The following is a 15,190-nucleotide window of genomic DNA, read 5'->3' as shown; positions in this document are numbered from 1 at the left end:
TACTTTTACAAACTCCTTGGGGGGGGGGGGGGCGGGGAAAGCTATTTACCTTCTGTTTCTTCACTAATTAGGGTTGCCCTGAAACAACACACCAACTTGGTTCCCCAGGTAGAGTTCCTTGTCCAGACTATCTTAGGTTTTGTTTGTCTGTTTGTTCGCTTTAAACTTTCTGCTAGTTCTTTTGCCTTCGAAATATTCTGATGGAGAGTGAAATCAACTTTGAAATCAGCATTCACGAAAGTGATCTACTGGCCAGCCTGGTGGAGGAGGGTGGAATTTCACCTTCTGCAAAGAAATGCTATTTACAAAAGGGTATTTTATTTCACTGTGGGTTTTGGGTCTAGGCTGATGAAGGAGTTTTGTACAGTGATGGCAGCCAGAGAGCACCGTACTCCTCGGAGCCTCAGGAACATTTGGCAAGAACTGTTTCACAAAAACAGGAAGAGAAATCCTTCTAGTGTGTTACCATCTCTCGTTGTTATGCCGCAGGACGTTTCATAACTGCAGGCTGTCCCTCTTCCCAGAGCTGCTAACCTCGGCGAGGAATGTACCGAGGAATGAAGCCATTCCTCTCATTGCTAAAAAAATAGGTCATCCGACGGATGGGAAATCTGCACAATTCAGTGCCATTTTTTAAAGGCAGCAACAAAACAGCCCTTCTTTGGCTGTTCTTAGACATCTCAGTGGAACCCACAGAGACAAGGAGTTGGAAAGAAAAAAGCGGGCTTCAAACAGAATTGTTTGCCAAGCAAAGACCCTGGTGGGAGACACAGAAACCAGTCTGGGCAGGACGTGAGCCACAGCAGGGAGGGGATCAAGAAAGGGTCCTGGTTCATTAGTCCTCAGTGAGACCAAAGGTCACGGCAGCAAACAGATGGGCCACGTGGACGAAGGGAAGGACCAAGACAAGATACATCTCTGGAGTTACGGCTGAACTCGAAGTAAACCAGCACTGCTGTGCATAGAACCAGCCCGCACACAGCAGGACGGGAACAGGACAGGTGCCAGGGCAGAGTCCCCTTGTTCCGGCCCATTTGTCTGACCAGCAAACATGAAACCCATTTTTCTCCACTGGTAGGGACGGACTGTGTTTTTTAATGTTTTAAATAGCTACCTTCTACTCCATCCCTGAAACTCCCCCCTGAGCGTTCTCAGTTCGCCCCTTCCCACACGCCTGAATGCCTCGCAGCATCAGCTCCAAATCCTTTGGAATCCTCTCTCCATCCACAAAAGAACACCTCCCAGGGGGAGACCCCCGGGCCTCGGCAGGATGGTCACCGGCTGTCTGCTCAGGACCCCAAGGATGCTCCCCTGTGTCAAGCTGAGACCAAGGCACGGCGGATGGGACACAACGCCAATCAAAAGAAGTTTCCTGACTCTCCATATCCTCGGCCCACCCCCCAAATGACAAAATAAAAATAAAAAGCGAACCCCCGAAGCACTCTTGAAGACGCCCCCTTCTCCCCGACCCTGCAAGCTCACTGCCTGACGGCAAAGATCCGGAAGGCCTTTCCGTCTCGAGGGGTCCTCAAGCTGAAAAAGAAGGGAGAGCAGATGTTACCAAAAGATCTGCAGGGATGGAGCGGGGAGGGGGACGGGGAACTGGGTGTCCCCAGGTCCCTGCGGTGGAAGAAGCATGGCCGAGGGACACTTCGCAAAGCTGTTTGGAGCAGAGCATGCCCCAGCTGGAAGCAGCTGGCAAAACCCTTTGCCTCTGCAGACGCGCCTGGGTCTCAAATGAGGTCAGGGTTGTTAACTTGGAATTTGCTGGCCCCCGTCTGCCTGAACTGAACCCAGCCTCCAAGACTTCTGCCTGGTTTTTGCTACCACCTGTCAACCCAGAGAGTGGCCACCTGCTTGACCGATGAATAGGATGGCATTAGAACAACAATGCACGTGCTCCTGTTACTAAAATGGGCACACCGATCTGATCGGGCTCAGATACTGTGCAAAGGATTTTCTGTACGCCTTTACCTCCTTCCGATGAAGAGCCATTAGTATCCCTATTTTGCAGGCAGTGGAGAAATTAAGTTTCTTCAAGGTCACACAGCCAGTAAAAACCACCCTCTCAAGATAGGAGCTAAATCCCTTAGCTAACTGAACGCCTTTAAAAAACAACAAACAAACAAACAAACAAAAACTTCATTAAGATATAACATGCCATGAAATTCACACTTCTGAAGTGTACAATTCAATGATTTTTAGTGATTTTGGGGGGCGGGGCTCGTGCAATCATCTCCACTATCCAGTTGTGGAGTGACCCCGGCTGCCCTGCTGGTTTCTCGGAAGCTCAGATTCCAGCGCCCTCCTCAGGCCTCTGGGCTACAGGATTTCCCTGGATCCTCTGCCCCAATGACGAGTCTGGGAGAATCACCCGGGGCTACGAGGCGCTCAGCTGTTCCACGTGGTGGGGAAGCCACACGGGGGACCACTGCCAGGGTTTGTGATGCTGACTCGTTACCAGCAATTCTACGGACGGGGCAGTGGGTGCCTCCACGCACAGGGCCCCCCGACAACCCAGGGACAAGGGGCCACTCAGGCTGTCGTCCAGGCAGGTACCCTAAGGTTCCTGGAGGTCCTGCCCAGTCCTATCAAGCACCCCCATTGAACAACCGGCCCACCCGGAAGGCACGAGCGGGCCCCGCTGAACCGGGTGTGAATTTCTCAACACGTCACACAGCTGGCCGCCTAGGTATCATGTGACACCAGCTGTGGTCCCTTCCACTGCTTCAGGCAAGGGGGGGTCCCTATTGTTCAAGCTTCAAACATTTACTGAGCTCTAGTTCCGCTAGGAAAGTTGCCAGTTGTGTGTGTCTGATGAAAAACAAGTGTGATCGGATAGATTATAAAATAATCTCCTTTTCTAAATCTTGCCCTCTGACTCTTTTTAGCCTAGTTTGTAGCTCCCACAGGTATACGAAAAGGAATGTAAATTGGCACAGCATTTCTGGACAGTTTTCACAAAAGGTACTGGATGAATTTTCTAAAAGATATTGAACAATTTTCGTTAACGGGCATTAAAAATCCTACAAGCAGTTCTGAACAAATAGCTGAACTCAGCGTTCTGTCTGTCATTCAACCAGTGTTTACTGGAGACCTACTATGCACAGGCATCAAGTTGGGTGTCAGGGACACAGGGTTAACCAGACCGATGGGATTCTTGCCTTCATGGAGCTTATACAGTCTGGGGGGGTGGGAGATCAACAGCTAAATATGTGTGAGAAATACAACAATTTCAGACAGTGGTGGGTCCTGGGAAGAAAACAGCACAGGGTGACGGGATCAGATTAGATCGGGGAGGAGGGCTACTGCAGACCCAACAGCAGGACGACGCTTCCTCGGGCAGGTGGCATTTGTATGTAGGTCTGAACAACGTGCAGGCCCAGCCATGGGAGGTATAGGAGCTGGGAGGGTCCGGGGTTGGATACCGGCAGGTGCAAAGGCCCTGAGGCGAGATCTTGGTATCCAGGAACACAGAGAAGGCTAGGGACAGGCACTGCTGTGACGAGGAGGGTGATACACCAGGAGGGTGGAGAAGCGGGTGGGGTGGTGGTAGGTGTGGACCGCCCGGTAAGGGGCGAGGATTTTATTCTCAGCCCCAGGGGGCAGGGTATCAACAGGAGAGAGACACACCGTGCATCCCAGAAAGAAGTCGATTTGGTAGCTGTGGCTACTCTGATAAAAGGAAGTTACCTAAGAAAAGTGTGGGGAAAGCACACGGGCTTGTGCAAAGATGTCCTTTGCTGTGTTGTTTACAAGAGCAAAAGAAAAAAAGGAAAACAACCCAGATGTCAGTCAGCTGGGTGAAGAAACGATGGTCTGCCCACACAACGGAATAGCATGGAGCCACAGAAATGACGGCATGGCTATGTCAGGCATTGGAAATATCAGAAAGACACTCACAACCTGTTGCGGATTGAAAAAAAAAATAACAGAACGATGCAGAGAGTCTGATCCCTTTTTTTTGTAGAAACAAAAACAAAAAACAAAACAAACAAGTAAGAAATAAGCTGTTAGTGTGTAAACAAAAAATCTGGAAGGGAACATACCAGAATGTTTACAGTGGGTGTTTCTGGCTATGGGGTTTTCCATGATAGTAATTTCTTTTCTCTCTTCTTTTTTAATTTAAAAAAATGTTTTGGCCACACCGCGCGGCACGCGGGATCTTAGTTCCCCAACCGGGGATCGAACCCGCGCCCCCTGCAGTGGAAGTGCAGAGTCTTAGCAACTGGACCTCCAGGGAAGTCCCATGATAGTAATTTCTTAATATTATTTTCACTATTTCTTGAAGTTTCTCTAATCTTATTATGAAAAGTAGGGGGAAAAAAGGAAGGAAGGAAGGGAGAAGGAGAGAAAGGAAAAGAAAGAAAGAGAGAGAGAGAGGAAGAGAGAGGAAGGGAGAGAGGAATGGAGGAAGGAAGGGCGGGATGGATGGAAGGGAAGGAAAACCAGCACAAAAATCCCCTCGCAGAACTGGGGAAGAACCTCAGCTGGACTGAGAAGCTTCTGGGGCATTCCCTTGGGCTGACTTAGCGCCCAAGGGTCGCTGACCTATTGGATGAGCTGGGATGGGTGCTCTGGGAAAGGACGAGTGTCTGCAGCCTCGGGCGGTGTCACCCGCCCAGCCCCGGGGAGTGATTCCAGGCTTCTGATGGCCACTCATCCTGCCCTCGGCTCCAGTGCCCAGCTCTTCGTGCCAGCGGCTGTACCTGGCACACACACCACCATACCCCAGACGCCACCTCCATCCTTTAAGTAATCCTACCCCGTCCATGCCTCACAGCCCCACCCACCCCGAGATCTCTAGGGCTCCTCCCACTTACAGAGAGGGAACCAAGGCTCTGAGAGGGGATGTGATTTGCCCCAAATCCAACACCTGTGCCAGGTACAGCTGGGAGGTGGACGCAGGTCTGTCGATGCTCTGGGACCCTTTCCTAACCCTTATCCTAAATGGGTGGGCTGTGGCCACGCCATCCCTGAGGACCACATTGGCCAACCCCGCATCGCAGTGGGGGGACTCAGAGGCTGGGAGCCCCTCGGAGGTGGGAGGTCGCAGGTCCTCCAGGAGCCGCAAGCATAAGGCTGCGTCCTGGAGGCTCACTCCTGCCGGTGAAAATTACTCAGGGAGGAATTGATCGGCGTGCAGCAGCACACAACACAGACTGGATTAAAGAGAGCGGACCGCCAGCCATCTGTCCTGGGAGGGACGGAGGGGTCATCCACCAGTTGTCCGCTGACCCCATGGAGTCATGGAACCCAGCGATAAAAGGATGGCAGAGGATTGCTCTTCTGGCTTTTAAATGTGCAATATCTTGTTTATTATTAGTATCACTTATATGTGCACACGTACATATTTGTATTTATATATGTGTGTGTGTTATACATATATATACAATTTTTCTTTTTAAGATTCTAACCCTATTCTCCCCCAGTCTCACCCTCTACTGATTTCCAGGAAAATTCAAGAGTCAGACACAGTTTCAGATCTTATCTGTTGGCCCTTGGGGTGGTTAATCTATTTCTCTGAGTCTCAGTTCCCACATATGTAAACAGGGTCTATAAAAGTACCCCCTCCTCAGGGACCCTGTAGGAAGTGAATGAGCTTATCCAGGGAAAGCATCTGAGTCAGTGCCTTGCATTTAGCCGGCGCTCAAAGCCATGGGCCATGGATACCGTCACCCTGCTAGGTTTAAGCCTCGTTCTCCCATCAGGAGAACGGTGGGTACATGCACGGCGATGAACAAATTATCCACACAAAAGCCCAATCCCCAAGGAATCATCAAACCTCTTCATCTTATTTCATGAAATATGAAATATTGTTTAGAGAAAAAAATTTCAGAGCAGGGTGTATACACAATCTCCATTTTCATTTTTATGTGTGTTGCCCAGGGGGAAAAAAAGGCCTGGAAGAGCTATAAATAAGCAGTTAACAGAGGTTAATAGGGTGCCTGCAGGAACTCTTTTTTTCTAATCCCTAGACATATTATTTAAATAATAAGTGTGTATTTCTTTTCTAATAAGTATTTTTAGGGTTACAAACAAGTATACCTTAGGACTGTAAGGCTCACCTCAACCCCTTCTGGGAGGGGCCTGTGCCCCAAGGTCAACGACTTGTCTGCGGTGAGGAGTCATGTGTGCTGGTTACAAGCATGGGTGCTGGAGCAGGCGTCCTGGGTTCAAGTCCTGGCCCTGCTGCTTGTTGGCTGAGTGACCTTGGGCAAGTCGCTTTACCTCTCTGTGCCTCCCTTTCCTTACTGATAAACTGTGGTCCCCGCCTCACGGGGCTGTTGGGAGGGCGAGATGAGCTAATGTGTGTACAGATCTTAGAGCGCTGGGAAGCGGGTACAGGGAGGGAGGGAGACGGCAGAGGAAACCAGTCCAGCCTTGGTCCAGCCGGCCTGGGGGAGAGTGCTAAGCTCATTTGATCTGGAAATAACGGCTCAATGGTTTCTGCTTCCCAGAGTTTCTGGACATGTCGAGAGATTTTCAGACGCCCAACCCTCGAGACTCCCGGAGCTCACACTGGCTACCGAGTGCTTGAAATGCAGCTCGCCCAAACTGAGATGTGCTCTGTGTGCAAGATACCCGGTAGGTCTCCCAGCTCTTATGAATAAAGGAGAGGGCAAGTTTCTCATCAATACTTCTTCTATTCATACGTATTGAAGATAATATTTTTGATACACTGGATTAAATGAAATATACTCTAAATTCTCCCTTCTGTTTCTTTTTACTGTGATTACTAGAAACTTTAAAATCCCATATGTGGCTCGCGGTACGCGTCTGGGACATGCCGCGGTAAACAGAGGCCCCTGAGGATGAGGAATTTTGTCTCTTCTGTCCCTGCCATGGCCCCAGCCCCGAGCACAGTGCCCAGCACACAGGAGCTGCCCCATAAATGCTAGCTGAGTGAGTCTACTATTTGGATAAAGGTCCATCCACATATATACCATCAACCTCTGTAAATAGGTTATATCTGTTAAAACCAAGTGACCAAGGATGTTATCTGTCATTGTGTGGTATATTTCCCAACCTCATTCTAAAATCTGTCTTAAAAAATGGTCCTGGTCTCAGAAAAAATCCTGAAAGGATATTCATCCAGATGTCCAGCTTCTTTCCGAGAACATTTGGACAAACCCTGGTCCCAACATCTAAAGCTCTTCCACACCCCTTTTCCTTCCCTTCCTTCATGGGCACGTGTGTGAGAGAGAAAGTGCCTGTCCTCTTACATTACCCCAATTCTGCATGGTCATCTTTCAAAACTTTCAGGAAATCCTCCTCTAAAAACAGACAATTGCTAAACCAAAGCCACTCTGAAGCAGAAACAACTTTTGGCCCATGTCCTGAGGATTCTGTATAGGAGGTTTTGTTTGTTTGTTTGATGGATTGAAGGATTCCCTAAATTTAGAACGCAGCTTGCTGTGAATGGGTTGCTATATGTCCAGTGTCCATGTCTCCCTTGGGACCGCTGTGACCACTCCAGGGTCCCAGCAGACACTGGGGACAGAGCCACCCTCTGGCCCCAGGCTGGGTTCCCAGAGTTCCTAATGGGAACAGGCTCTGGGGAAATTTCTCAGCCCTCGTCTCTACGCAGAGGGCCACTGAGGTCCCATCTAAACGAGGGGAGGATGGGGCATGGCCCTGCCTGGGGCATCCAGATGTCTCCGCAGGACCCATGTCACCAGGGAGGCACCTCCAGATAGTAAGATGGGGCCCCGCTTGGTATTCTCAGCTCCCTGGTACCTCCCTCCATAGCCATGATGCCTGTGCCCTGCTACTGATGTTATTATTTCTGCATGGTCTGTCCCCCAACTAGATGATAAGTCCCACCAGGGCAGAGATCAGCCTGTGTGTTCCCTGCTAGGTCCCAGTGCCTGGGACATCGTAAGGGCTCACCACGCGTATGCCACCTGATGGGCGAGTACAGGTGGAAAGGATGGATGTCAGGGCGAAAAAATAATTCCCGTAGGATGCTTTTGCCCTTGGCCAGAAGATAATCCATGCAGCCTATTTCCTACAATCGAGTTACTTGCCCCTACGTGAAAAGAACCATAGCGTCTTGAGGTTTGCAGCAGGCCTTAGAGGTTATGTCATAGCAACGAGGCCAGCGGATCTATCAGACGCTTCCTCAGAGCCACTGGGTGAGTGCTTTGCACATACTGTCTCATTTAATCCTCACAGTAGCCACTGATAGAGGAGGAACCGAGGCGTGGGGAGACTGCCCGCCCAAGGACACCCAGCTGGGGAGCGGTGCGGCGGGGCCGCAAACACCATCGGACCCTGTGTGCCCTCCTGGCCTGGCCTCTTCCCTCTGTACGTGCAGGGCGGACTCTATCTTCCTGGTGCCCACGGATCCCAGCACCGGTCCAGGCCACCCTGAATACGTAGTAAACCAAAGACCCTTCATCACAAACTATCAGAATCACGGACCGTGCCGCCTGTGTGCCAGGGGCGTGGTCACCCTTGCGTCACCCTCACAGTAGCGGCTCTCCCCCTCCAGTGGGCATCAGGACCCCCGGAGGGCAGATCCACGCAGACTGCCCAGCCCGTTCCCCGAGTGTCTGTCTGAGGTGGGCCGTAGGGTGTGCTTTCCTAGCAAGCTCCCCATTGATTTGGATGCCACTTGGAGACCCACTGTTTTACCACCACCCCAGGGGGTAGGTGCTATCATTTTCCCCTCTAAAGCTTGGGAAACTCACCCAGACATCACCACAGATTTCAGCACGCAGGACCTACTCAGGGGGAAAGGGTTCGAGAAGGAAGGGAAGCAGCATCTCCACTATACTTATTATGACAGCGCAATTTGGGCGGGTCCTTTGGGCAGAGAGAACTACAGGTGGCGGGGGAGTTAACAGGGGGGAAGAAGACACTTTGGGGGAGCCCCTCTCAGTCCCTAACCCTCCCCAGACACCCACCTGTGTCCCAGCCCTGGGATGGGGGTGGCGGCTGCTGGGGTCTCCTCTCTCTAAGGTGGGCATAGAAAACAAAGCCCAGCCTACCAGCTTCTCACCAAGACAGTTTCTCTTAAAGGGGCACCAAGAGCTCAAGAGATTGGTGTCCTGGGATTTCTTTCCAGCCTGGCCAGGAAATTCCACCTAATCAGCTGCTTCATTTCCCTCCCATTAAATCCATGGAATTTCCCTTCATCAAGCTTCTCCCAGAGGGTGCAAACTTTGAAGGAGAAAATGCAGAAGCTCTTAACTCTAGCTCTTCGGGGCTGACGGCCGTGATCGTGCAGCTCCCTCCCCACCCTGGGATTCTGCATCACTTGATTCTGCAGGGTCTTCCCATACAGCACCGTCCTGAGGCTCAAAGCACCCCAGGAGGCTGGGAGGGTGAGGACAGCCGAGAAGCTCTCTGGAGCCGTGAAAGCCCAGGCTTCAAGGGACCCAACATATTTTGTATTCTTGATTTTACATTCCTTTTCTAAAGCGGTCCCTCAAATATAAAATCTTCAGCATTCCCCTCCGGTATGGGCTGAATTGTGGCCCCCCCAAGTTTATCTGTTGAAGTCCTAGTCCCCGGTACCCTCAGAATATGACTGTACTTGGGAGACGGGGACTTCAAAGAGGTGATTAAATTAAATGCGGTCATTAGCGTGGGCCCCAATCCAACGTGACTGGTGTCCTGGCAAGAAGAGCTAGGCGGGGTACTTCCCTGGTGGCGCAGTGGTTAGGAATCCGCCTGCCAATGCAGGGGACACGGGTTTGGGCCCTGGTCCGGGAAGATCCCACATGCCACAGAGCAACTAAGCCCGTGCGCCACAACTACTGAGCCTGCGCTCTGGAGCCCGTGAGCCACAACTACTGAGCCCGCGTGCCACAACTACTGAAGCCCACGTGACTAGAGCCCGTGCTCTGCAACAAGAGAAGCCACCACAATGAGAAGCCCGCGCACCGCAAGGAAGAGTAACCCTCGCTCACCGCAACTAGAGAAAGCCCGCGCGCAGCAACGAAGACCCAACGCAGCCAAAAATAAATAAATTAATTAATTAATTAAAAAAAAAAAAAGAAGAAGAAGAAGAGCTAGGCAACATCTCCATCAAGCCTCCCAACAGCCCCCTGAAGGGGAGACTATGGTTATCCCCATGGCACAGGCGAGGAAATGGAGGCTCCGGTGGCCTGCTCAAGGTCACAAAGCTGGTAAGAAGCACAGCCTAGTCTGCTGCACTCCAGACTCGGCTCTTATTTATGTAACGAAATGCAACTACATTCTGATGTAGCTGTACATAACCATCGTGTGACTATAATTTGATCCCACTGTTTTGCTGGGGATGTGGGCAGGGGGACGCACACACACATATAGAAAAAGGACCCTTCTTTGGGACACGCACCAAAAATCTCAGCAGCTCTCCCAGGTGAGACGTAACGGATGGTTGTTTTCCTTTGGGCTTATCTGATGCCTCTAAATTGTCTACAAAACATGTGCTGGTCATAGAAAAAGTTCTCATTGTGAAAAAAGAAAGGAAGAGAAAAGAGAAGGACGGGCTTGTCCTGGGTGTTCTGATATTTTAAAGGGCACCGTCTTTGGCCCTCCTCCAACGCCCCTCACTGGCCTTGGGTGTCGAGGGTCCGAGGACGCAGCCCTACCTTTCAGACTGAACTCCGTTCCTGAGAGAGCCCACGTAGATCTCCTTTTTGTCAACGGGCATCACGTCCACGTAACCCCCGCTCTTGTTCCTGATGACTCCTGCATGCACGGCGGTCCTACAGATGCTTGAACTCTGAAAGCCCAGGAAGAGCTGTGATCAGTGTCAAGGTCAGGTGCTCGGGTGAAGCCCTGCTGGGGTCAACCGTTACTTGGCCTCCTGGCTGGTGGTCAAGGAACCCCTAGGAAGTAACCACGGCCTAGGAAGTAACCGTGGCTACCTCGATTCCTCAGTGGTCTCTCCAGGGAGACCTGGCCTCATCCATCCATTCATTCATTTGTTCATTTTATCGACAAATATTATCTGAGCACCTACTATGTGCCAGGCACTGTACTGGATACAGGAGGATTCAGCGGGGAACAAAATAAAGACTCTGCCTTCACGGAGTCAAGGGAGACGGACAAACAAATACACAAACAAGGGACGCAGGCTATGAAGAAAACAAAACCAGATCATGAGATAAAATGACTGGTGGAGGGGTCTCTTTTAGAATGGTTAACAAGCGAAGACGGCTCTTGATGTGACATTTGAGCTCAGATCAGAGTGACAACACAGGAACCAGCCACAGCCATGGGAATATCTCTGGGCAGAGCATCCCAGGCAGAGGGAGCAGCTCGTGCAAAGGCCCTGGGGTGGGAATGAACTTGTCGTGTCCAAAGTACAGAAAGAGGGAGAGGGTGGCTGGAATACAGTGAGCCCAGCAGAATGTGGCAGGAGACGGGGAGAGGTGAGAAGGGGCCAGTCACGTGGGTCTGTGAGGGCCACAGGGTGGGGTCTGGGTTCATTCCAGGTGCCAAATGAGCCACTGGGTTTCAAGCAAGGGTAGGATGTGTTGTTTTCTAAAGTCATCAAATCATCTAATTCCTGGGTAACAAAATTGTTGAGTTAAACTTTCATTAGGGTCTTAACTTATCCAACAGAAAAATGGTCCTCAGATTGGATTGTCTGAGAGTAATTCATCAACATTTCCCAAAGTTGGGGAAATTCATTCAGGGGTGGGGTGGCTGGTGCCTGCTAAAGATGCAGGCTCCTGGGCCTCACCCTGACCTACTGACTCAGAACCTCCCCAGGTGAGGGCCAGCTGATGCTGACACCCACTCAAGGTTAACAACCAGGTAAGTAGCACCCTCCTGCCTCTTCCACGGTCCTTGCATCTGGCCTGTGCTGGAACCTGACGCCGGCCTTGGCAGTGAGTCCCCACCCTCACTGCAGCACAGAGCTACCTGCAGCATCTTTATGTGAAGATGATGGCCAGGTGCCCGCCCTTCCCATCCCTCCCCCCCCAGATTCAACTGCTCTGGGGTGAAGCCCGAGACTGAGTATTTTAAACACTTGCTGGGTGACTGTCGGGTGCAGCCGGGGCTGCAGACATGAGTGGAGCTAATCCATCTGTGGGGCGAACAGCCTCCTTCATGGTAAGTGGCGCTATCGTCGACTCTGAGCTTACTAAATACCAGCCTGGGCTGCCTTTTGTTTGTCATCTCATTTAATCTTCCAATGACATGGGGGACTACTGTTATTCCCACTCTACAGGCCAGAAAGCACAGGCTCAGTGAGATTAGATGACATTGCCAACGCCCTGCAGACAGTTCAGGGTTTGGTAGTGATTCCAAATGAGATCTGGCGGATGGCAAAGTCTGTGCTTCTATGGTCGGCAGAATAACGGCCCCCAAAATGCCCATCCTCATCCCTGGAACCTGTGGATATGTGACCTGACATGGCACAAGGACTTTGCAGATGTGACTAAGTTAAGGACCTTGAGATGGGAGAGGATCCTGTATTACCCACGTGGGCCCAGTGGAATCTCAGGGGTCCTTAGAAGAGGGAGGTGGGAGGGTCAGAGGCAGAGAGAAGCAGCATGAGAAAGACCCAACAGCCTTTCAGACTGTCAGCTCCTGCCACGTCCCTTCAAATTCCAGGTCATTCCAGACAAGTTACTGGTTTTGCAGAAGAAGGAAAAAATGCTCACACCAGAAGGCCCCGCCCTGCCTGCTCCCTGGGAAGTTAATACTGCTGTTGAAAGGTGGAGAGTCTCAGAGTTGAAAGGCACCCTCATACTAAAGACGGGAGAATTGGATTTCTTGGTTTCCAGCACTAATTGACTTGAGTAACTGAAGGCCAGTTTTTCTAACCCCACACAAACATGTCTTGTCTTCAGTAAATAAATTAAATGGATGAGGGCAGGGTTCCTTAGCCTGAAGTGGGCTCTGGGGGTGTCTGTGGGGCCCTGAGGCTACAGGCATAACTCTGTGGACCTACAGGGTCAGCAAGAACTTTCGAGGTTTTAGCACCGAGCCCAGGAAACCCCGCCTCCCAGGCAAACTGGGATGGTTGGTCAACCCTGTCGGCACAAGGAAGCCTTTTTATCCCCCTGGAGGAAGGATCCACAGCTTTTCAGTTCTCAGAAGGGTTTGTGCCCCCAGAAGATTAAGAAGCAATAGATCTGCCGCCATCTAAAAGAGAGGCAGGGAGACTTTGGAAATGAAATGATCATTGTAGAATCCTTCGAAGTTCGCTGTGAGCGGGGCTGAACGGTGGAAGCGAGCGTGGGCGGGGCTTCTCACCGGCAGGCAGAGCTGGGATTTTTTTCTGTCTCCCTCAGTATTGCTCACTCTCTGAGTTACCAGCCCCAGGGCCTGCCTGGGGAGGCACATCCTCTGACAGTAGCTGCTAGGAGGTGGGCGCTTTGGTGCTGTGGCCTCTGTGACAGTCCTTTGCCCCGTCCCCGGAGGATTTCTGGGCACCAGAGGCACAGAAGTTTCCCATGATAACATCAAGCCGTGGGAGTGGAAACCACACACACATAGCCTGATTCTCCTCCCTGCACGGGCCCAGCGATCACTGCACACGTCTCCCACCGCTGATGCCGGACAAACCCTTTCCTCCCCTTTCCCCCTCCCTCTTCCCACCCCTCTCCTCTCCCTGCTTCTTCCCCAGAGGTACAAGTTACGTGCTTTCTCTCCTCAGGACCCAAGGCAACACCGATATCTGAATATTTATTAACAACCACTATCAACAAAGATCTGGTCTCAGCAACCCTGTCCCCACCACTTGTTGGCTGTGTGGTCTTGGATGACCTATTTTAACCCCTGGAGCCTCTATTTTCTCAGTATAAAGTGAGGATCAGGGTCTTCCCTGGTGGCGCAGTGGTTGAGAATCCTCCTGCCAATGCAGGGGACACGGGTTCAAGCCCTGGTCCAGGAAGATCCCACATGCTGCGGAGCAACTAAGCCCGTGTACCACAACTACTGAGCTTGCACTCTAGAGCCCGTGAGCCACAACTACTGAGCCCACGTGCCACAACTACTGAAGCCCACACGCCTAGAGCCCGTGCTCCGCCACAAGGGAAGCCACCGCAGTGAGAAGCCCGTGCACCGCGACGAAGAGTAGCCCCTGCTCGCCACAACTAGAGAAAAAGCCCGCGTGCAGCAGCGAAGACCCAACGCAGCCAAAAATAAAATTAATTAATTAGGGCTTCCCTGGTGGCGCAGTGGTTGAGAATCTGCCTGCCAACGCAGGGGACACGGGTTCGAGCCCTGGTCTGGGAAGATCCCACATGCCGCGGAGCGACTGGGCCCGTGAGCCACAATTGCTGAGCCTGCGCGTCTGGAGCCTGTGCTCTGCAACAAGAGAGGCCGCGATAGTGAGAGGCCCGCGCACCGCGATGAAGAGTGGCCCCCACTTGCCGCAACTAGAGAAAGCCCTCGCACAGAAACGAAGACCCAACACAGCCAAAAATAAATAAATAAATAAATATTTTTTTTAAAATTAATTAATTAATTAATTAATTAAAGTGAGGATCATCATGGGTAACCCTTTTGAGCATTTACCACGGTGGGCCCAGTTCTAGGTGTTTCACATGATTGATATGGTAATCTCCCAGTAACCTACAAAGTAGGTATTATTATTATTATTATTATTATTATTATTATTCCCTCTTAACAGGGGTTAAATGACGTGCCCGAAATCACTGGGCTGGCAAACAGCAGAGCTGCGACTGCCACCCAGAGCCAGCAAGCTGCAGACTACTCTACAGGGGTCAGTAAGAACCTAAGAGGGCCCATCGAGACGGTTAAGTAAGACCAAGGGCTAAATGCAGGCTTGCACAAAATAAGTGCTCAACAGATGTTAGTTGATAAGGCAAATATCACCATAATCATCACTCTCACCACCACCATTATCGAAAATTCTCAAGGGACTGTCATCTCTAACCCAGTGGTCCTCAACGTGTACTCCCAGACCAGCAACATCAACGTCACCTGGGAACTCGCTGGAAACGCAGATTCTCTGGCTCTACCCCAGACCCCGTGAGTCGGAAACGCGTGGGGTGGGACCCGGAACTCTGTGTGAACAGCCCTCTGGGGGATTCTGATGCACGCACGAGTGTGAGAATTTATCCAGCCACCGAGGGGGACAGGACAGATAAGAAAACGGAGGTTCAGAGCAGGGAAAGGCTTGTCCACCATCCCACGACCGGTAAATGTCACAGCTGGGGCTTCAGTTTGCATCTTCTGACCCAGACTTCGTTCGTAGGCTACACCCTGC

At 51.3% G+C, this 15,190-nt stretch overlaps 1 protein-coding gene across 2 annotated transcripts in view; it reads right to left on the bottom strand.

The window, feature by feature from the left end:
* Nucleotides 1-465: 465 nt before the first annotated feature.
* CRISPLD2 (cysteine rich secretory protein LCCL domain containing 2) overlaps nucleotides 466-15,190 on the bottom strand; it is an 85,046-nt gene continuing 70,321 nt past the window's right edge. For both annotated transcript variants that reach the window (XM_036834074.1, XM_036834073.1), the window contains exons 14-15: nucleotides 10,587-10,720; nucleotides 466-1,533 (exon numbers count right to left, since the gene is read on the bottom strand). In XM_036834074.1, the coding sequence (XP_036689969.1) occupies nucleotides 1,479-1,533; nucleotides 10,587-10,720 (189 nt within the window). In that variant the 3' untranslated portion in view covers nucleotides 466-1,478. The remainder of the gene's footprint in view (nucleotides 1,534-10,586; nucleotides 10,721-15,190) is intronic.

The sequence above is a fragment of the Balaenoptera musculus genome, chromosome 19 (assembly GCF_009873245.2).
Source record: "Balaenoptera musculus isolate JJ_BM4_2016_0621 chromosome 19, mBalMus1.pri.v3, whole genome shotgun sequence".
Classification (NCBI taxonomy): Eukaryota; Metazoa; Chordata; class Mammalia; order Artiodactyla; family Balaenopteridae; genus Balaenoptera; species Balaenoptera musculus.
The sequence above is the reverse complement of the archived record's forward strand: the minus strand, read 5'-3'. Positions and strand labels throughout refer to the sequence as shown.